Source organism: Vidua chalybeata, chromosome 1 (genome assembly GCF_026979565.1).
Source record: "Vidua chalybeata isolate OUT-0048 chromosome 1, bVidCha1 merged haplotype, whole genome shotgun sequence".
In the NCBI taxonomy this organism is placed as follows: Eukaryota; Metazoa; Chordata; class Aves; order Passeriformes; family Viduidae; genus Vidua; species Vidua chalybeata.
Window position 1 is genome coordinate 80,941,517 of NC_071530.1, and position 23,062 is coordinate 80,964,578.

General features: G+C 36.9%; 1 protein-coding gene across 11 annotated transcripts in view; it reads left to right on the forward strand.

The window, feature by feature from the left end:
• The window catches only part of CTNND2 (catenin delta 2), a 631,469-nt gene that overhangs the window by 460,282 nt on the left and 148,125 nt on the right, over positions 1-23,062 (forward strand). For all 11 annotated transcript variants that reach the window (XR_008434168.1, XM_053959428.1, XM_053959656.1 and 8 more), the window contains one exon: positions 9,509-9,641. Coding sequence is in view for 10 of the 11 variants with exons in the window: in XM_053959428.1 (XP_053815403.1) it covers positions 9,509-9,641 (133 nt within the window). In the remaining variant the exon portion in view is untranslated. The remainder of the gene's footprint in view (positions 1-9,508; positions 9,642-23,062) is intronic.

A 23,062-nucleotide genomic window follows, 5' to 3' on the forward strand; every position in this document is an offset into this window, starting at 1 on the left:
TGTTGGATATTTTTTTTTCAATCCAACAGCTTTTATTTGAGCAATTTTTTAACAATTTAACTCCTCTGTTACTGATTCCGTGAACTTCCTGTCTTGTGAGTGTAAAGTATGTCTTGCATTATTTTGGTGGTTGTACATTAAGGTACATCAAGCTAGCATGCAGAAGATCAGTTTTTCCATGCTTAATGAAAACTGAAATAAAGGCAGCTCAGGAAAACCATTAGTCTGTATTTCTCTTTGACAAGAAAAACAATTTCAAGTGCATTTATAGTATTGTACAGCTTGCAACTTTAGTGAACAGAATTAATTCCTCAGTTTTTCCAAAAGACTGAATAGGAGTCTAGTTGTAAGAAAAGAAAATGAATACTGTTTGTTGCTTCTCTTTTTAAAACTTCAGTATTAGAAATGTATGTAAGGTTTTTTTCTTGGCTTTCCAGAGTTGGTGTTTCAGGACAAATTCTGGCCTTACCAGTTCATCGTGTTTTTATCAATATCTTGAGTCTCTGATAAGTTTTACTGTTTAATATTCATTATTAAATATCAAATGAATGCCTATTACAAAGAGTTTGCTGTGCTTAGGAAAACAGGGAGTACTGGAAAATATTGCATAGATAAGAATGATGCCTGGTGTGTGTGGGAATGAGAATGGTTTGGATTTCTGCTGTGCAACAAGAAAACAAGGCAATAGTGCACTCAGTGGAGTAATCATTTAAGGACTGAGATAACATGATATTTAGGATTAAGACTTTCTGTTAGTTTAGATTAGCACCTTTTCCTGGTGCCCCACCCCAACTGTAAAAAGTATTTCTGCAGCTTGTGCTAAGCTGTATGCTCTGTTAGAATTTCCTATTTTCTGCTGTTTGCACGCACAGAAAACGCTCAGTTTCTAGTATTGGTGGTCACTGCTTTCCTGTGGCAGTCTCCAGGTTACCCAGGCAGTGGTAGGTCCAAGCTTTACATTTGAGAACATGAGAGAAACATCCAGTTTCATTTTTTCTTGATTTGCCTAAACCTTAAAAAGCTTGACTTTGTCATCCCTGCTAGAAAAGGGTAGAAGCAGTTTTCCTGTCACTGCCATCGAACTTGAGATCTGGAGCCAGAAGCTTGATCAGGCAAAGAGAGCAGCAGGGAGAGACAAACCATGTGTTGTCACGTCTCTTATTGTGAAACTCATTCTGCTTGATAGCACAACATTGAAAATCTTTGACTGGAGAGAGGTGGAATGCCTCAAAACCTATTGGGAACTTTTCGTGGTTCTGGTTATTTCAGAAAACAATGTGGATGCCTTGAGCCTGTCAGGAAATACTGTGTGTGCCAGCTTCCCCTCCCACAGATGAGTGTGGTTTAAATCATTAACATTGGTGCTGTTAGGCTAATATTTAAATGCTCCTGTTGGTTTTTGTCACTTTCCCTTTTTGTAGCTGCAATGTTTAGGTGTTATCATACATGTAGGGAAATAAAATAAATACCTTCCTCTCTAAAATGCTTCTGCCATTTTCCTAGGGAAATCAGGGGTTTGCAGAGTAACATTTGTTCTTTAGAAAGGATACATTTCCTTATGGCCATCTCTCTGTATGAGACTGTATAGGAGCAGAGTCTTAAAAGCCTTTTTTTCTCCTGTTGTTGAAATACAGAACAGTTTAGGAGCCTCTGAGTGGGAACAGTAGTTCTAGAAAAGGAGACAGCTTTGATTTATGGGTCTGTGGAGGTAGAAAACCTCTCATACCTCAGAGAAAGGCATTAAAGTAAATAATTCTGTCTGACAGTGTAAGTCAATGACAGAGTCAAGGCTGGAATCCCCTAGGTCTGTGTACTGTTCTAATCTCCTGCCTACATTTCCACCTTTGTGATCTATGAGGAAAGCCTATCTGCATCTGTAACAGCAGTGCTGCCAGTGAATAACATTTCACAATCTCCTGGAATCTGCCCTGTGATGTGTGAACTCGTGTAGATGGAGGGAGGCCAAGTGTAAGCTGGTCTCCCAGGGAAGGGTTAACTTGGCATATTTTCACAGCTGCAATGTATTAAGCTACTGTAAGGCCCTTTGGTAGTTGGAGGTCAGAAAAATGTTATTCATCATGGGGAAAAAGAAGATAAATTAGGCAGCTTAAAGACATCTTGATAGCTTAGCTAATTTGCTTCTTACTTGCTTTTGCAGAGGCAGTCCCTGTGTATGCAAATACCTGCAGAGGAACAGATAAAACAAGTTTTTCAAGACTTTCAGCTCCACAGCCCCAAAAGACAAATACCACTTTCTAACTAAAACAAACACACTAAACAAACCAAGTAATACAAATGGGAAAGTAAGAGATAGTCTAAAGCATTGAAGTCCCTGCTCCAAACACAGTCTAGAGGAGAGATAACATTGCACCAGGTACTGAGGGTATGGTTACCTCACAGTACAGGCAACTTTTTTCATAAGAATAAGAAATGCAAGCTCCCTCACAAGTGTGAGAGAATTAATATATAGATCAATACCAATATCGAGTGAAAAAATATTTCATAAATTTCCATAAAACATTTTCATTAAAAAGACATTTATAAGTGAAATGAGTGTAACCTTGAGTACATAATACTTATTCCTCTGTATATAATCATGTTGTATTGAAGGCAGTAACCTGGAGTTGTAAATAGTAACGCATGGTCCAGTGTCATTAGATAATCTTTACGCAACTGAATCATATTTAAAATCTTTTCCTCTTAAATGAAATGCTCACAAAATCTAAAGACAGTTCAGCTCCAGGCCATTTTTGTTACATTGCAGTAGTTCTCATCTTGCCTCTTCACATGTTCACCTCTTAGGGTTTTTTTAATTCTAAAATCCAAATAGCAGAAGACTGATGCCTTATCAGAGGAAATGTAAAGGATACAAAGGCAGAACTGCAGGAGGGTGTATTTGTCATTGTACCAGTCAGTTTTAGCTCTTTGCTGTACTCAAGATGTAATTTTTTGAAGTACTGGATTAACCCTGAGACCCCAGGTTTATGGTTGTGTAAAGGACCTGGGACATGCTGAGCATCTCCATTGCTGCTTGGCAGAGCTGGACAAGAATCCTGTGCATCTGGTACATCACATCCTTCTCTGCACCTCATTAGCAGACAGAAATAGATTGTAAAAACCACATTGTGCTGAATCTGTGTAAGCACTACTGCATGGCAGTTTTAGTTTAGGCCACATGAAAGCATAAATCAAGGAAAATGTCATAACCCAAGAACAACATCCAAGTTTTTGGCAGGAGTGCCAGATACTTTTACGGCTGTTTTACAAACAGTCGTGTTAAATTTGAAAAGCTCTAACAAGAGCAGCTTTTCAGAAAATGTAAAGAGTTCTTTTAGAGGAAGAAAAGAATGATAAAGATTTGCATGATTTCAGAATCACATGTTTGGTGAGATATTCACATTCATTCTGTATGATGGTGGATTACCTGTGATCAGCCTTAGGGAACACACCGCACAGGCTACAGTTTTCAGGTTGGAATAAACAATAACATATTTCTTTGTTTCATAAGAACTTAACATTTTTATTCATAGAAGATACATCTTCAGTGCCTTTTCTCTGTCGTCCTTCTGGTGCTTCCAAATTTAGACTAAACTATGTCAGATTATTTTGTTCCTTTTCAGTAAGGTTTGGTTTATCTAATTTGAAAGGACAAAAAGAGAAGCATAGGGAGCTGTCTGCTGATAAGGGTTCATTTCTGTCCTAAGGGGTTTGCATTAGGCCCAAACAGGCTATTACTACATCTTGTGGTTGGTTATGTGTTGTTTGTGTCACCATGGGTCTGAGGATGATGATCAATTGCTTGTTACAGTACACTCCTTTGATCAAGTTTGACTAGGGAAGTGAATATGCTAAAGGGTTTGAGGGTTTTCCAAGGTGAGAGGAAGACAGATTGACGTATCTATTTTGTTTTCTAAAACTGAGTGCTGAAGCTACCCAGTATTCATATGTTCCATTTTCAAAGCAAGTGTAGTGGTTCTGCCTCATCTTAAACTGCAGGAGATCATTCAGAGCGGGCTGGCAATCTCTGGCTATGTGTGTGCATATATATGGAGAAGTGTTTGAAAAAGAGTAAGTACTTCAAGGAAGCTCTTCAAATTTAACTCACAATAAATTAAGTGTAATAAGTCTGCGTTCTCTTGTGTTTGACCAACTGTCAGAGCACCACAGAAAGAAAATAAGGAAATGTAAAGAGCTGTTAGATGGCTCCTTCCTCTTTATATCACATTCATTTTCTGTGGATTATGTTTAAGTATTCTTGATTTCTTTTGCTAGTTGGGTTTAACATCTTATCTTTGTTTTTTTAAAATGTACCAAGTCCTTAGACAGAGATTCTTGTAGTATTGGTATATTGCCTTCTAAATATTTTAATAGAAGTTAATTTCTCCCTTTAAACACAGAAGCTAGTTCTTTGATCTTCTCTTGGGCATTTGATTAGTTCTTCTTGAGTTTGATCCTGAACTACATGTAGTTTGTTTTCTTTTAGTACTACTAGGAAACCATTTTCACAGCTCTCCTTTCTGAAATGAGGGAAAAGAGATTTTCAGACTTTATTTATTGAACTGAGAGAGGAAGCAAACAGAAGGGTCTATGTCTGTAGGCATAAATTCAACAGAAAGTCTTTTAGATTGGCATTAGCAATGCACAATGTATATGAGATAAAAATTGAGGAAATACTCTTAACTCGGATTGAATTGCCTTTGCCTTTGAGCACCACTTCATATGTGAAAAAACCTTTCCTTAAGACTGTTTCACAAGCATATTAAGACAGCCAGGAATACACAGATGAGTTTGATTTAAACAGTCTTGTAATAAAAAATTGTGCATTGTCTTTCTTTGATAAATGCTTGGTGGTAGTTCGGTCTTTGTCAAGCATATGGTTCTTTATAGCGGGCGTCTTTACAGCACTGCCTTTGGGGACTGTTGCTGAGACAGGAATAGCTCTGGGTGTTAGTGCTTGCCTGTGCCAACTGGCTGATCAGATGTGAATGTTCTGCTCTAATAATGTAAATCAGAACTAAGAACCCAAGCTCTCGTGAGATTCACTGTGACCGATGGCTGGAGAGTAGACAGAGCCATCACACCTGTTCTTCCAATGCCTTGTAGAAGCAATCAGCATCCTTAGTTACCTAAGCTGGAGACCTGTGTTTTAAAAACTAATTTAGTAGCCTTTTTAAAACCAGTGCAGATATATATGTAACAGGATTTTCAGTTTTGCTTTTCTGTGTACCATCAGCATTTTCAGTAGCTGAAGAAAATTCTGGCATAATTAAAGCAAATATTCAGATGCAGTACATCCTCTGTGTTCAGCAGCACCTCTAAGTGAACCCACAGAGCCAATGCACCCAGCTGTATTACAAACAATCGCTTTAAGTTTGCATCCCTTTTACTTCCTGGCACATGTATGTGATACAATGGCAGGAGCAGGACCTGTTGTCAGTGCATTACTTGCACTACCCAAGTCAGCCTGGATTTCTAGGTGCTACTGCTTCTGTGTCAGCGTTGTTTTGTCTTGCGTAGAGCACCTTGTTGATTCCCTTCAGTTGTTCATAATACAATGTAGCCTTTTGTGATAATTCTAGCATATATATTGCCAGTTTACATAGAGCTTTGAGTTCCCCTTTTGGTCCTCTTCCACTGCAGGAGCAGTAGTCTGGTGTAATCTGTGGAACATCTGTTTTAGTCACCACTTCAAGTTAAACCTTCTGCAGGATTCAAAATTACATCAATCTTACAATCCTAGAGCGCAGTTTCCATCAAAGAAAGAAGGTTAGAACACCTTGGTGTGTTACAGTCAGTCTCCACAGATGAGGATGCTTCCTAGAAAAATGCACTTCCGCAACCTGCCAAAATATTTTGAGTCCATGGCAAATGCTGCTTTCCCGACAAATTGAAGTTCTTGCACAGCTGGGATTCTCTTGTGGACAAGCACACACTGCCACCAGAAACCTTTGGCTGACCTAAGTGGATTAGTGTTCTTATTCCAAGGAAATCGTAGACGAGTGGCAGATTAGCAAAAGATCTTGCATGTATATCTACTACATTACTCTTCATTTTTGGATCAACCACACAGATACTTTATTAACATTCTCAAAATGCCATGCACCTCCTCAGGTTTACTCTAGCCTTCCAGCTTGTTTCACCATCTGTGTGGATTGCCTCACTCAGATTTTGCAAGCATGGTGATGTTTTAATACAGGACACAGGCTTAGATAGTGTTTGTTTAGGATGTTCACTGTGATTTCAAATTCTGCTTAATTCCACTTTATAATTTTACTGAATGTGAGTTTTGTCAATTTGCATGTGGCACAGTATCAGATGTTTCACAGAAATCAAGGTAGATTGGATATTCATTTACCTTCTACTTTCTTTTAATCTTATCTCTGTCAAAAACTGCTTTTCATTGGTAGGGAGTAAAAGATCACTTAATTCTAGCCCTTTCCTACTAGTTGTTACTTTTTGTTTGGCTCTGTATTTTAATACATATTTTTTGTCATTTAGGTATGTATGCTTGGAGGAATGGCCTGGATGTTCCCCCACATCTATGCAAATTGTTCCACATACATTTTGTGCCTTTGTCTTTAAGGAATACCAGTCCTCCTTCCTTCTCCAGACTTCTGCCAGATGACTTCATTAAGTAGCCTTTCTAACTTCTCATAATAAGGCTAAATTAAAAAAAAAAAAAATTTAAATTTTTAAAATAAATGTTAATAGAACTGCAAACTTGCTGTTCTTAAAAGAAAAATCCTCTTTCTCATTCTCACTTTTTTTTCCACCTGTAAAACACTTATATAAGTCAAGTGAAAAATTTAGACTCCTAGAAACTACTCTTTCTTGCCCTGAAGGCAGCTAAAATTATCACAATTATCCAGGCAGCCCTAAATGTTGACAGAAGTTTTTGTTTGTTTTATGTAGCTACTGTATTTCATTTAGAAACTACTAAAAATACAATCATCTTAGAGACCATCTGCTTAAAATGACAGTGCATACTAGGGCTAAATTTTTAAACTTCTTTTCCTGCTTTGTTCATTATCTCTCCAAAAACTGGTTACTTAACAAACTCAGTATTCAGTGCTGAGGGCTTCTATTCTGAATTGATTTTCTACTTACATCCAGTGTGCACACATCTATTTGCAAAAAGTATTCATACCTCACTGATATGCTGACTGCTTTGGGAGATAAGAGGGTAAAAGTAGGGAAAGCCTTGTTTTCATACTTAAGTATACCATATAGAGACTTCAGGTTCCTCAGAACTATTAACTGTTCCTTTGGTGAAGGGACCTTTTTCCTTTTGCTCCTTCATTGACTGTTCTCTTCTGGATTCCAGAACATGAGGAAGAAAAACCTGAGCAGATGGTTAGAGCCCAGTAGTAATGTACTACTGCACATAATGGGCCTTTAGTTTGGTTTTGGATGGATTAAGTAGTACACATGTTGAGAAGGAGGAAATTTCCTTTTCGAGAGAATTTGTCGGTAGAAGTTCCCACACTTCAACATGTAGCGTAATCTTGTCATTCAAGCTGTTTTCTACTGATATTTTGTGTGATCTCCAAAATGCTCACACCTGCATTTGGCATCTAGAATTGAAAATGAGGATAAATTAGAAATGGCGGTAGGATAATTAATTTGTCGTCAGTTAGGTTATTATATTTTGATTTCATTTCTTATTTTTGTTTAAACAAAAAATTTGGAAGATGTCTTTGGTTTGTTTAGACCTGTTTCTATGCAGGTCTAATAGGTTTGAAGAACCTGTTGGGAAGTGTTAATATTGTTAATTGAAAGAAAGCAAATGTAAGAGGAAGCTACCCTGTCAGATAACATTGTTTCTATGATCTCTAGCAATTCAAACATAAAAAAAGTGCACCCAGTGAATCCCTTCCTTTTCACCTGTTGACAGAGTCATGGTAAGCTGGAAACATAATATTCACAATCTTCGGCTATTGAAGTTTGTAACCTTTCCTGATACCTTTTACAATGTTCTCTGACTTCTCAGAATATCAATTAACTGTTAAAATCTTTTTGAACCTATGCAGATGTCTCTTGCAGAGATTTCCAACAGTCTATATTATCTAAAAATTCATTCAAATAGTCCATATGTGATTTATTACTACATCTTTATGGTTTCTTTGTATTAAATGTTTAATGTGAATTCTAATATTCACAAGTTAACCTATATTTTGTCAGAGAAGAAATAAAAAATGAAATTCTGAGTGTCTTTTTTACATCTCATATTCATATTCTGAATCTCCATAAAGATACAACTGTAGTGACAACTCTCAATCTGACAAAACATCACATGTGAAAGAGAACAGACAAACCCTCTGTTCTGTAGCAATTCATTATTATTGTAAAATAAGTCTTACTTCCCTGAAATGTCATAACTTTAAATTGTTATATTTAAATTGTGCTTGGGTCAGATTGGAGAGATGCTGTGAATTCCTCTTGTGATGTATACTTGGCCTCAGTGCAGAAAAGTCCTTGTAATTTAGGAAGGAGACTGGTGATCAGGATTATTTTGTCCAAATATTATAGCTGGAGTGTGCAACAGGTCTACCAGGGTTGTTTTTTGGGTTTTTTTTTTGGGTAATGATCATGGTAACGGCAACAGAGAACTCTTTTGTAAGTTACCTCTTTTTCCTAATTTTCCTAATTTCCCTCTTTTAGCTGAAAAATGTACCACTACGTAGAAGATAGTCAAAACATTTATATGGCACGAAAAATAAGCTCTTGGGGAAAAGGCATATGATAACTAAGTATATCATGAAGAGAGGCTGTGTGTATCTCTGGTTTTAGGGACACAAAGTCCAAAGCCATTTCCATGAATGATTTTATGTGTAAACCCAGAGGGGAAAAATTCACCTGAAGTGACAGATTAATTTTAAGTTCAGGTCTGGAAGCTGCATAATACATACCAGGACTTGTTCAGCATACTTGAATTCAGTTCTTTTATGTGATGCTAATGGCGTTTCATATTTTGTAGGATTAAAGTGAAGTGCTAAGACTTGAGTGCTCAAGTAGGGCCAGAAATGTGTAAGAGTTTTACGTTGACTTTATCTGAAAAAAAAACCCCAAACAAAACACAAAATTGGTCATTGCTTTCTATATAAGATAGCAATTGCTATTGCATAGAGATAGCAATAAGTAAAAACTACTTTTTTACAAATTAGCTTTGCATAGGAAAGCATTTGTGGTGATATGAGCATGTGTTTTCTTTCTTTTCTTATATTAGGATTTCATTTGGCCTTTTTATTTAGAAAACTTAATCAGTTAGAGAACTAATTCCACAGAGTTACTTCTTCTAGTTACACTTTGTATAATTCATGTTCCAGAGGAGTACAGTTTAAAATGACAAATAGCTTCATATTTGATTTTAATGTTCGCTTTGATAATAATGGGGGCAAAAAAGATTTTATTTAGACTTTTTTGTCTTCTTTGTTGACCTAAGTGTTGGCACATTTATCCACGAATAGGAGATTTTTTTGATGAATCTTCTATATTTGCTTTCGCACAGAGAGTTTGGATGGCGGGATCCAGAGCTTCCAGAAGTTATACAGATGTTACAGCATCAATTTCCCTCAGTACAGTCGAATGCTGCAGCCTACTTACAACACCTCTGTTTCGGAGACAATAAAATAAAAGCAGAGGTAAGATTTATAAACTCTCTTTCTAGCAGTGTTGCTGTCTGCTATTTATCATCAACAGTTATTTATGTGTGCTTTAAAAAACTTAAAAGAGACATCATGGATGTATGCCTGGACCCATTTTACTAAAGCTTTCATTTAAGTAATTTGTTACTGTTACAAAATGAAAAAAATGCATAAAATACTGTTGTAACTCATTGTTTATTTTCTTTGGAATAGTTTGATTGATTGCATACCATTTAAACACTGTATCATAGTTGTTCAGTAATCAGCTACTGGTGTAGCCTTGATCTCTCTGAAACACATGGGCATTTCCTTAGGGTTCTCTGAGAGGCATCTAGACACTAAATACAAACACAGAATATGAAAATCAAGAAATTTCTAAATCAAAGCATCCTTTAATGCATAATTGTATGAATAGGTTTAATTTGGCTGTGTTTGCAGCTTGAATGGTGCTCATTTGTCTATGGTCTTGGAATCCAGTGTAGATTGTATCTAAAATGTAATTCAGACTTCAGTATAGAGCTTGTTCTGTACCTGCAGCTGACAGGTACTTCTTTCTTGTTTGTTCCCTGTGGTTAATGGGACCAGTACAGCTTTTGGCACAAGTTAAACAGAAGGAAGGCAGCTCTGAGGGATCTGACAAACACACAGCAGTCAATTAAAATTGAATGAGTGAAGCCGTTAGGAGCCCCAGCTGCTTCCCCTGGCCCTCTCAGAGACACTGCTAATCAGGGACATGTGGTGTGCACATAAATCTGTGTCTGTACTGGCCCCTTTTAACCTGGCATGTAAAGGTAAACTGAGATCAAGTTCTGCTACTGCTTATTTGTCAGAGCTGTGCAGTGATGCTGACTTGCCAGTACTTAATCTTCCTCACCCTCAGCACAACCCACTCTGTGGATCTATCCCACTATAGAACCTTCTCTTGCAGCTTTTTCATGCTCAGGAAATTCCTTAGTGAGTAAGCATGTAGTCTGCTGGCAGAACTGCAAACAAACAAAGGTTACAAACATCACTTCAAACATCTTAGATATAGTTAAAAAAAAAAAAAATTGCATGAATGTAAAGTGAGGAATGTTTGTGCACTGGAGAAGAGAACTCTGGTGCAGGTATCACTAAAAATTTTAACTGCGTGCTCTCTCTGTACTTGAGAGAAAAAAGTTCAGAAATAAGTTTTTCAGTAAAAGAACTGATAAATCTCTGAGATAGAGAGTTAAATTATTAGATCAATTTACTCATTGCACAATCTCTGCTGTCTCCTGTTAGCCATAGATTGAGACCCCTCAAGTAGCTGTCCCATTTAAGGGAGGCAGGTGGTTTCATTTCTGTTGCTAACCATATAGGAAAAAATGTGTCTGATCATTGCTGATCTCACCCATCCCAGCAGCCTTTTGACATCAGCCTTTGTAAGCTTCAGGCTCATGAGCTGGAAGGGTGAAGGTAGGTAAATACAACAGTAGAGCACTAGGCAGCATAATGAGCTTCTTCTGTGAGAAAGGATAGCAGATAAAACAAGGATTCCCCCATTTCATTTGTTATTATTCAGGACTTTTATATACTCGTCACTATGTAATAACATAAAATGCTATGGAAGCAAACCAAAGTATCTTTCTTAAAACAGTTCATCTAAGAACTGGTACTTTGGATTTTTGTGAGACAACAAAATAATGGGATGTATTGTATACTTTCCTAATGCTTTGTGGAGCTTTTCAGCCTAAAGCACCCAACATTATCAAACGATTTTGTCTCTGTCTGTACCTATCTATGTACCAACCTCTGTTGTAAGCACTTGAAACATTTTCTGTGCTTGCTTTTTTGGATCAGGGTGTACCCAAATGGCTCAGTAGTGTGCCTAGGGCCTGCTCGACCTTCCACTGAATCAGTTTCTCAAGGAGCCTTTTTTGTGAGAGTTCAAAATCCTGTTGATAAGGAGATATCACAACAGGTATCTCAGATTCTTCATAGGTATATATCTAGCCAGAGGAACTTGAGCAGTCCTGTTAAACCTGCCCAGGACAACTCCTGTGATAACTGTTAAGGATGTGTCTGGATTATGAGTTGAACTAACACCTAAATATTAGAAACTGATACCAAAATTTTCTTTTCTGCAAAGTATTTCTGTTGTAGTTGTGTGTTGTGGCCAGTTCTCCTCTGTCTGAGAATGACCACATTTAATACTGAATTCCTTCTTCATGATAGTAGCATTCCAGTCCTGCTGCACATGATTGCAGGGAATCTTGCCAGCTCTGACACAAAGAAAAAAGCACCAGGATACAGCATATTTTCCTTACAATCTCTTATTGAGATTATAGAGCAAAAAAATTCCAAAAAATTCTTTTGAAGCAGAGAAAGCTCTTTGACGAAATACCTAGCTTTAATATAGCAAAGGACTTGGGCTAAAGATAAGAAACTGTCTTGGTGGTCTTTCAAATCCTAGAGAAAGGACAAACATAAATATATGTAAATAAAGAATAGCTGCTGCTATTTTGTGTGCCTGACAGGCACTGAGGAAAAGGCAAATGGAATTCACTAGATATTTTTTTAAGTGTTAGTCTTTAATGTACACTTGATCATGCATACACAGAAAGAATAATACTATACAACAATTTAGTTTGTTTATCTGGTTGTATTGAATTTGAAATGTAATGCAGTTGTTAAAATTTTAACTCTGGAGTTACCTGACAGGGAAAAAAAGTTCTCTTACCTTTGTCAGTATTGAGCATTGAATTCTCACACTGTAATTAATGGCTATTTCATCCTGGAAATTTTTCTGGAAATAGTTTCTGGAAATAAGTATTCTGAAATACTTATTTTTTTATTATTCTTTTAAACATGATTTATACTGTATCACCTGCCCCAAAAGATGATTAATGATCTGTCCTCTGAACCTGACCATTCTTTCAGTCTTCCAGTTTTGTTTTAGTATAGTGGCAGACTTGTCCTACTCTCATAAATTAGTGGGCTATGTATAAAATTTCTCCTCATGTAGGACAAAAGCGTACCTTATATTCCTTTTGTGGAAGAGTGTCACCTAAAATGTAGACACAAATAGAAAATAGCAGCTGTGACTGTATGCATTTCTGAGCTTCCTAGTATCTTCTATGGTTTTTACCATTTTGTTTTTATCTTCTAAAATATTTCAATTTCTGTGGCTGAAGTGTGAAACACTACCCCTTGCTTCTTCTGAACCCTCCCCTCAAGAAAAGGAAGTGGAAATGCTCTCCAGAAAACATCAGAGAAAAAGATGCTTGGTCAAAAATGTTGGATGCATGGCTAGGGAAACTAGAGCTATTTTTCCCTTCCCGACCATGTTCTTTATGGTAGGTGTTATTTCTAGAGCACATTGATCATAGGTGTGCTTATGAATTTGGTGATGTTACTGGAAATGTGCTTTTATTGCTGCATCAGTGTAAATGTCCCGCTCAGTCTTACATAGCAATGAGGTCTGCAAATCCCCTTCTCTATTTTAAAGTACTTCAGACAAAGTTGGTAACTGTTTATGTGAAGATGTCCCAGGCTGGATGCTAAGGTTATCAGAAGTAATTTTCTTTCTCACAGAATAAACCCAGCTTCTGGAGTGAATTAGGTTTTATATTTCTGGAAGAATTTTTATTTTTCACTTGTCAGCCCTAATCACAGCAGAACAGGAATAGGTAAAAGCAATAAACACTGGCCATTGATAAAGACGGTGGTGTTACTTCTCGCAGGTGCTAAAGAAGTACCTTCATAGGTACTTCTATGCTTCTCAGAACCATTCAGTGCAAGTCTTTATTTCAAAGTACAGTTGTAACTGCTGCTCTAATCTGAAAGTTTTTCACAAATGCTACTCCTGAGTCTCTTTGAGTCTTGCTGACTGCAAGGCAGGTGCTATACATGTTCTCAGTAGTGCTTCTCATTCTCTGCCTTTATTTTATTCCCTATCCTGGGTGCTTATGTGGTGCAGCAGACATTAGAATGCAGTTGAAGAAATTGGATTATTTTTTGCTATTGTTTGATAGTTATATTTTTCATCTCCTTTTGAATAGTGACCAATAACCACTGAAGGTGACACATATGTAGAAGGGAACATCGGGGGGCAAAAGTCTAAAGATTGTAAAAATTGCCAGGCAGCCCATTACAGTTAGGCATAGTAATTCCAAAATTGAGAATCTCAGAATACTCAATAAATTCTTATATAAATTATTCTTTCACTGGTTACAGTGAAGAATGTAACTAAAAGGGAAAAGGGAAGGAGGGAAGAAGTTTTGATCAGATATTTTGAAAGCAAATGCAAAGCTTATCAGACAGAAGAGCACAAGAAGACCCTTTCAGATGGCATTTTTCTCCTCAGGAGAGGCTCTTACACCCACAATGGTGAGATTGTGAGCAGAGCCAGAGTAGCTGCTCCTGGATGCCAAGAAGGAACAGACAGAGGATATAGGAAAGGAGAAGCATTTTAAAATACTCTGCAGAGAACATTTCTTTAAAAGAGCACATTCTATTAAACACAGGATTCATTCTTCCACAGCATTTTCTTCTTCCTATAATGACATTTTCCTCCTTTGTATGAGGTCACCATATAAAAGGATTGAATTGTGCAGTTTCACACGCCAACACCATTTTGCTCTCATGGAAAATGGCAGCCTGCCATCAGCTACAGAGGTGTAACAGGTCACTCAGGGGTTTTGGCACCAATGATTCCCTTCCTCAAGCTAGGAAATTAATTTTTGCCAGCAAAGTCACAACACTTGAGATTCTCGTCTCAAGAAAATAATTCAAAGATGCCAAATAAAAGAACTGCAACTGCTGCACTGTCCTGCCTGAAGCCTTCCCTTGCATCCTTAATAAATACTGCTGAATTGGACAGTGTCCTCTTTATTTTGGAGATCATTTCTATAAACTCCCTTCAGAAGAAAAGGATCAGTCCAGACACTATCACATGGAGTTGTAAAAACTGAATGACTGCACGCTGAAAGCATCTATTTTCCCATCTTGCTGAAGCCCATCATTCACATTCGTTTTGTCATTAAACTAAAGGTGTTGCTACATCTTCTTCTGTGAGTTCTTCAGACTGTGCCCAGCACCCTTTCAGCACAGTACCTTACTTGTTCACATATCAGGCACTGGACTTAAACTCCATTAGTCTCTTGTTTATCTTCTTTATGATACACATAGTTGCATTGTTGTAGTAACTTTGATGTCATCCATTGCACTGCTAGATTCTTGATGATCAAGGATACGTACATGCCTGTTTCTAGCATGGTTTTCTCCCAGGGAATACTTGCACTTAGTATGGGGTGATGGAGAAACAGTCCCTAATGTTGCTTTTAGATATGCTGACTGACAGAAATCTTCATAGTATTTGAAGGATCCAGAAGGGTGATTGGAAGTGCTCACGTCATCCTCAGAGGGTACCTTGATTTGAATTCTACAGTGTTCCGTGAGATTCTTCTCTGTTTCCATAAGGATAGTCAAAGAAAACTGATTACCTGACCATGCTGAAGGCTTGGGGAAGAGAGTTACTGGAAAAGCTAGAATGCTGCCCAGCAGGAAAGGACCCATACATGTGGTGCCAGTCAACAGCAGCTGAACATGAGCCAGCAGTGTGCCCAGCTGGTCAGGAAGGCCAATGGCATCTTGGCTTGTACCAGCAATAGTGTAGCCAGCAGGATGGGGGCAGTGACCGTCCCCCTGCACTCAGCACTGGTGAGGCTGCACCTTGAGTGCTGAGTCCACGTCTGGGCCCCTGAATACAAGGACATCAAACTGCTGGAACGTGTCTAGAGAAGGTCAGCAGAGCTGGTAAAAGGGATGGTCATGTAGATGTGGCACTTAGGGGACATAGTTTGGTGGTGGTCTTGGCAATGCTGCTGGGTTAATGGCTGGACTTGATCTTAAAGGACTTTTCTAACACAATAACTTTATGTTCCTTTTTTTTTCTGTATGTGTTTGAATAAGAATTATAGTTCTAAATTCACTTTCCCATATATAGCCTTGCTCTTCTCCTTTTACTTCTAAAATTTCTTCAGTTAAAGGCTGGAATGTGGCTTGTACACCGGTGATACTGTCAGTTTTCCATTAAACACATTATGAGAACTCCTTTAATCTCTGCATACAAGAAGATATAGACATAGTATTTCATTTAAATGAAAGAAGTATCACACAGGTAATACTGAAACGTAATGCAGTAAAAAAAAAGTAATTGCAGAGAGACTTTACAGCATTTGTTGAGTGCATTTTAATGCAGACAACACCTGTATACCTTTGGAGAAATTTTACTTCCCTGTTTGGTGATAAACATTTTGTTAGTACTTCGATAACCATAATTTTCATATGTTAAAATAACTCTATGGGTAAAATCTCACAGTTTGAGAAATTACTTCCCTCAGTGGCTTCACAAGGAATTTCCTATTGTAGTGATGATTTTTTATATTAAAAGGTGCTTGCCTGTACCTGATTACTAAAATGAACACTAAGATGTTCATACTTTTACTTACCTGTGTTTGGATTACTGCAGTAGAGTTTGGGTCTGTGCCTCCATCCCCCTGGGCAGCTGTATTCATCTCCGCAGGCAGACGTCAAGCAATCCATTTTCAATACACTTTCTGTGTAGTTTTTACTGGTAGGAATTAAATGAAGTAAAGTAGCAACCAGTGGCATACCCAGAAACAGTCTTTGAATTTTTTTTTTTTTTTTAATTTATTTATTTATTTTCTAAACCCTCATTGATGATTTTACAAGACTTACCTTTCAGGTTCTTACTGATCTCTGGTTTTCTAAGAAGTCAATTAACAGATGGTATATAGTTTTGCAGTAAAGGTTGGTAGATTTATTGATGGGTTATTTACTGTCAAATATTCAAAGACAAAATACTGCTTGTTTTGGGTTTTTTATACTTCGATCTCTCTCTCAAAGCATTTTTGGAAATGATCCTTTGATTTATCTTTTGTAAATTGTCTTAGTTTGCATTGTTGAAATAGTTTCTGCAACAAGGCTTTCCATTCTTGGCATCTTGTTACCAAGGATATGATTTTACATAGAGAAAGTTAGGTGTAACTTCCACTCAGAACCATCAGCAACACCAGGGAGTCTCGCTCTTCACAGTAAGACAAGGAAGACAAGGCATACAAATAGATACATGATTACTCCTTGTCCCGCTATGATCAAGGGTTTTGTTCTTTAGCATGAGGAATGCCATTTTTCATTCTACCTCAGAATTTATTTATAGTTTAATGTTAGTTTTCCAAAGAGCGTTTGAACTACTTAAAGAATGTATTTCAACCAAGAGAGGCAGCACTGTTACGGTATTTCTGGTGTACTGTATGTACCTTACATGAGAAGTAACTTCAAGTGTAAAAAAACTGACCTGTAATTACTAAATGACATTTGGTCAACTGGGCAGTTGATAATTACAAAACCCAAACTGTGACAGGAACAATTAATTTGAGTATCCATTGTTGTAACTTTCTCTAGCATACCTATGGCTCAAATACACTCATATTGTGCTGTGACATGGAAAAAAAAAACCCTCATATTTATGTTTCATTATCATCAGACAGAGAAGATAAAGGGTTAAATATGTGAGTGTCACAAATAATGAATATGTTAAGTAAAAGCTGTACACATAAATGTGCTTGAAATAAAAAAAATTTATAGTGAAAGAATTTTACTAAGTTTCAAACCCGTGGCCCATTTTTAGCCCTGCATGATGATGGGCACTCTTGTAAATGGGGATGGGTTTTTTTTTATTTATTATTATTATTATTATTTCCTTTTATTCTTCCTAAGAGTTGTAAGTTGGCAACAGTCTGTCAATATCAACTCCTACATGGCTTCAGGGTGAAAACATTTGTGAGGGCTGTTCCTCTGTCATGGTTTGACCCCAACCAGCAGCTAAACCCCACGCAGCCACTCGCTCAGTTCCCCACAGTGAGATGGAGGAGTGAAAAAAGGGAAAAAACTCAAGAGATGTGATAAAGGCAGTTTAAAAAGGAGAGTAAAAGCTACACACACTAGGAAAGCAAACCAAGGAATTCATTTGTTACAGCAAAACAAGGAATTTCCTATTCCATCACTTTGTATGGGCAGGCAGTTTGCCTGGCATCGTGCATCTTGTGGTATTCTTGCAGTCTCACTAATTTGAAGTGGGATATAGGGGCTGAAGATATCTTTTCCCATGTTCTATTGGAAGATCTCTAAAATACCTGTGACAGCTGAAAAATGAGTCCGCTTTTTGTTTGAAATAGAAATTATGTCCTTTTATTCTCACATGATCAAAATCCCATCATTTGGATGCACTAACTATGGCTTGTCCCACTTCCTTTTCACAGAATTTTTTTAGAAAATTTAGTAGTAGACTAGCCCTTGTTTTGTGCTACTGCTACTTGGTTTTGATTTTCTTCTTCTTCTTTTTTTTTTTTGATCCCATCTTCTGCACTGTGTAATCACTCGTGATCACTCTACTCCCTTCCATTTTATTCATTCCAGCAGTCAGTAGCTTGAATTCTCTTTCTCTGTTAAGACAGGCGGATATAAATGATCTGTTTCTCCTGAGCAGAGCAGTGATATCTGCGCTTCAAGCTCTTCTCTATTGACAGGTGTACAAGACAGTTTATATGACAGCATTTCAGTAACTACAGTGCCAGTTTGAAGTGTTTCATATCTCTGCTCTGGATGTCCCTTTATGCCATCTCCATGATACCCTCTCTCCTCTTTCAGTTTTGCATATAGTACAAGCCTGTGGCTGAAAATTTTTCCTCTTTACTATTAACTAGAACAGGTGAGGCAGAAATGGCTACATTGGTCTTGACACAATAGTCTATGTTAACTCTGTTAAGACCATCTAAATATGAGTGGTCTTAATTACAGTGCTAATAAAAACCCAATTTCACTCACTTCACATAAAGTATTGTAATTATGTTTCTTGGTCTAGAGACCAACACTGAGTTACTAAATAATATTTATGAAAGTATATCACTCTTATTTTTTCTTCCTAATATATTGTCTTTATTTTGGTAGTAACTTCCAGGAAAAATTATTTCACTTTTTCACAGGAAAAAAGCATAAAAATGTACCTTCTATCTGGTATTTAAATGACAGTCATGCTTTCAGAAGCAATTCTGAATGCATTTCTGTATTTAGTTTTGCCACCTTTCTTGTACAATACCATTTAATTATATTTCTCTTTTCTGATGAGAGAGTGCATCTCTGTTTTGTGCACAGTCTTTACTCTGATTAAGATTGAGTATTAATGATTGTCACTGAGTGCTATGCTGTGTCCCCATAATATCTGCTTTCTGTAGCACTAAAGTGTCATTTTATACTCTGATTATTCTTGATTTCATCATCAAGATACTGTGCCTGAATTATAATAATGATTTATTGTGTACCTGGCATATATTTCACTTCATTTAAGATTAGGAAAATGTTCCATTTGTTCAATAAATGAATTAATTACAAGCCCCGCAGGAGTAACATTTGCTTATAAGGGGTAATGGCAGATTTAGGATATTAAGTTCTGAAGTTAACTGAAGATTGCACAACAAAGTAGTGGTAGATTTCTGGGACCAGTTCTTGTTTTCTAGTCCTCTGCTCTTCTGAGGATCTTGATGAATACTTTGTGTTTATGGCATTCATTTCAAAATTATTTCTGTTGGAAAAAAACTTTAGTCATGTAAAGTGGCATGATTTTAAAAAGAAGTAACTAAGAGTGTATTATTTCATAAATGTGATGGGACATCTAGCTGTGGTTGGGTTTTTTTTAGTTAATGCTGGATAAGCACAAATTAGACATTTTTCTTGCCTTCCTGTTTTCAGTAGTTTTGTAACATATTATTCTTTCTCATCTTGAAGAGAGACTGAATCAAACAAATTTACAAGGTGACTTAAAATATTATTTTACAAAATAATGGGCTTAATATTGAGAATGTATGTTGGTGTTTTCATCTCAATACTGCTTTATACTGCTTTTGTGTTTCTCCCCTCCCACTTCCCAGTTGTTCCTCCTCCAGGGAATAACCAGAAGGACAGTATTTTTCCCATTCTTCCAAGAAGTTTCTGTCTAAGGTTTTTCTATGATAGTAATAGTCAGCAACAATTATTTAGAGTGAAAGAGAGCCAAAATTTTATATATATTTAAGTAGTAGTAGTAGTTAACAAATGTCCATGTTTTATTTGAATATTGTAACTTTGCTCTTTGGACTCCGCTGTTTATTTACTACAGTGGAAACTGGTAGCAGCTGTTCACAAACATCTTTGGGATGCAGCTTTTGACCTCTGTTCTGCTGCTGTTTAGGGGCCTGGTTCTGGTCTTCTTGCAGGCTGAAGGGAGTGTGTCTAGACAAGAACCAAGACTCCCTGTTTATCTGGGTTTAACATTCACTTCTACAATGTCTGCCTCACTGGAGATGGGAAACTGGCTAAAGATTTCTATCTTTTTCATCTCTGGGCAGCCAGAATAAGCACCTAGAAGAGAATTTCAGGCAATGAATTTGATAAGCAAAAAAAATCAGACGTGAATATCTGGTGAAAATTATTTTCATGCAGTTAGAAGAGGAAAAAAAAAAAGCAGTATTATGTGTGCAAGATGAATGCCTCTGTGCTACTTTCTGTGGTGTGCAGCAGACACAGAAAGAGCATTTCACTGTACTGTTCCTCTCTCGACTGGTCTGAGGAAAGCATGTTGTATCAAAACATTTCCAAAAGCTTCATCTTTTGTATTTGAAAATATTCAGTGGTAGGGAAAGAAGAGTAATTCACTGAAAAACAATGCCATTTGACATAGGCAGTATGACATTTTGAATGGATAATAAATACATTTGCAGCTTTTTCAAGCAGTATGGTGCTCTACTGTGTATGCCATGGATTTCTTTCTATTCATAACTCTCCTGCCAATTACTTCTCTGATTTATTGGGCTGATGTGTGAATGCAGAGGATCACTTTCCTATTGTAGAGCATATTTTTTATTACTGTTCTCATCATCCAGCAAGCCATAGTAAGACTTTGGACACTATATATAGAAATAAAATAACCTAGATTGATGTCAATATCTGTAATTTGGTGCTTTCTCAACATACTTCTACTAAAAAGGTTGGCAGCAAAATGATTTCAATAAGGAAAATCGTAGCCCTGCCAAAAGGACCTGCCAAACTTTTAAGGTAAAGACCGGCAGTTGATCTTCAAAATGTGTTTAAAAATACAAAGAGATGGCTGTTACTAAGCTACTGAGAATGGTGGCAGCAGAAGGCACAGGTTTGTAGAGTCATAAGAAGACCTAAGGCTCTAAAACAGAAATGCCCACCTTGAAACCAGTGCATATATATATTTATGTATGTATTTATATGCACATACGCACACACTCATGTATTATGTAATACATACTTTTATATATATATATATATATATATATAATTTTGCATATAGATCTGTGGGTAATACAAAGTGTGTTAGCTATGAGGCAGGTGTTCACTTGTGCTGACTTTTACTTAATTTATAAAACTCATGTAAATGTGGAGATTGGGGAAAGATTCTGCAGTGCAGCTTTCTGCTTCACTGAAACTCTTAAACTGCAGGTCATAGCCTGCCTTTCTGAACTTAGACAAGGATTTAAATTTTATGTGCCTGGGGTTCTATTCTATTAGCAGAACTTCCTACCAAGGAGGGATGTTGTTAGAATGCGTTCATTAGCTCTTGAGGGAGTAGCTTGCTCCCAGAATACTTCAGGACAGAAGTGTGAAACAGACATATGAGTCTCATGTGACTGAGAGATTCTTTGAAGGATAATACATAATTTCTAAGAAGAGAACACCTCACATTGAAATCAGTACAGAATATCCTGTGAACAGAGATCATCAGGTATGATGCTCAACGTAAGAAACTGTAAATGTAGTTTTAATCTGAGAAGAGGCCTTTTGTTTATTCTGTGAGGCAAACTGAGATAACTACAGCAAGTATCAAAAAAGGAACTTTTCGAATTTCCAATTAGAGCTGAAATGTCAGAGGTGTTTCATTTTTTGGGCTTAAATGACTGAAAAAAAAAATCATTTTCTTTGGTCTTACTGGTGACCATCTTGTTCCAAGATAATATTTGTGTTCACATTGACTAAATCCCATTTATGATATCCTTAACTGAATAGAGTGAACTACAGCTTCAGAAATTTTCGTACATCGCTGAGGTAATGTCCCCTATTGCTGTTAAAATCTTTGAAGAAGTGACATACTGCTATCTCTAAAAACTTGCTTTTGCTTTACATTTAAAAAAATTGAATTTTCTTTATCTTCTTAAACTTCACTAGGTATCTGGTTATAGGAATACTGGCATGTTTTTAGTTGAAGTATATATGTCAGTTTTTTCATCAATAATAAATGTAAACCTTCATTCCCAAATAGGTTCTTAATCATTTTTAAATACCGGAAAGTAAATGATCCAAACCGTTGGTGTTAATCATAATTTTTCATTTCATGTCAGACAGTATTAAATCAGTTGATTGGTTGAGTAATGCCAATGTCTTTGCATCCTAAATTAATATTGCTGTTGCACTGTCTATGAAGTGCATACTGCTGAACCTGCTTTAGCATTGTGCATTTTTTGAAAAACAAAGACCCTGAATCAGTACCAAGTAGTTACAATACCTATTGAGGGCTTTGGCATGTGTGTATTTTATCATATTTATGTGTGTTCCTCAGTATATAATTATAGGTCAGTGCCAATCTGTTAATTTTAGGAGATATTGCCTTCAACAGTGGGATTGAAAATTGCTTTTCTGATGCTTTCTCAGACAAGCACTAAAGGTCAGCTCTGTGCTTGCAGTTAGAAGCGTTATTTGGAAGATCCCACTAGCCCTTCATGATTAGAGTATGATACTTTTGTTGTCCTTCAAATGTAATGGTTTTTGAAAGTATTAAAGTGCTTTACAATTACAGGTAACTCATGCCTACCCAGAGATTTTTTTTTTTTGTAAAATCACATGAAAACTTTGATTTATAATAGGTATAGCCTTCCTACCAAGCATGAAAAACAAGATGTGTCACAGAGCAGAATACATTAAGGCTTACTGACTGAGAAAGCAACACATTTATTCATACCTTCTCAGGACAATTTTAGAACATGATTTTGAGTCTCCTCTTGTTCAGAAAATGGTTTTGACCCTTTGTCAACCCCAGACATAGATCCCAAGATCTAAAGAAGTCACTTAAGAGACACAGGGAAAAAAATCTGTACTCAGTAACAGAAATAAGATACCCACTCCTGAAAAAAAAGCTCCTGCATATTGATCCCATGCTTTTCATCCTCACGTCACACAACCTTTCCACCAAACACCCACCTGGTTTCTATAGACACAGAAAAAAAGATCCCCATCCTTCTCCACGCAGTGCAGTTTAACACAGAGGGAGCAATTCTTATTTAATTTTAAGCATAACATTGTATATATACGGGTAGTTG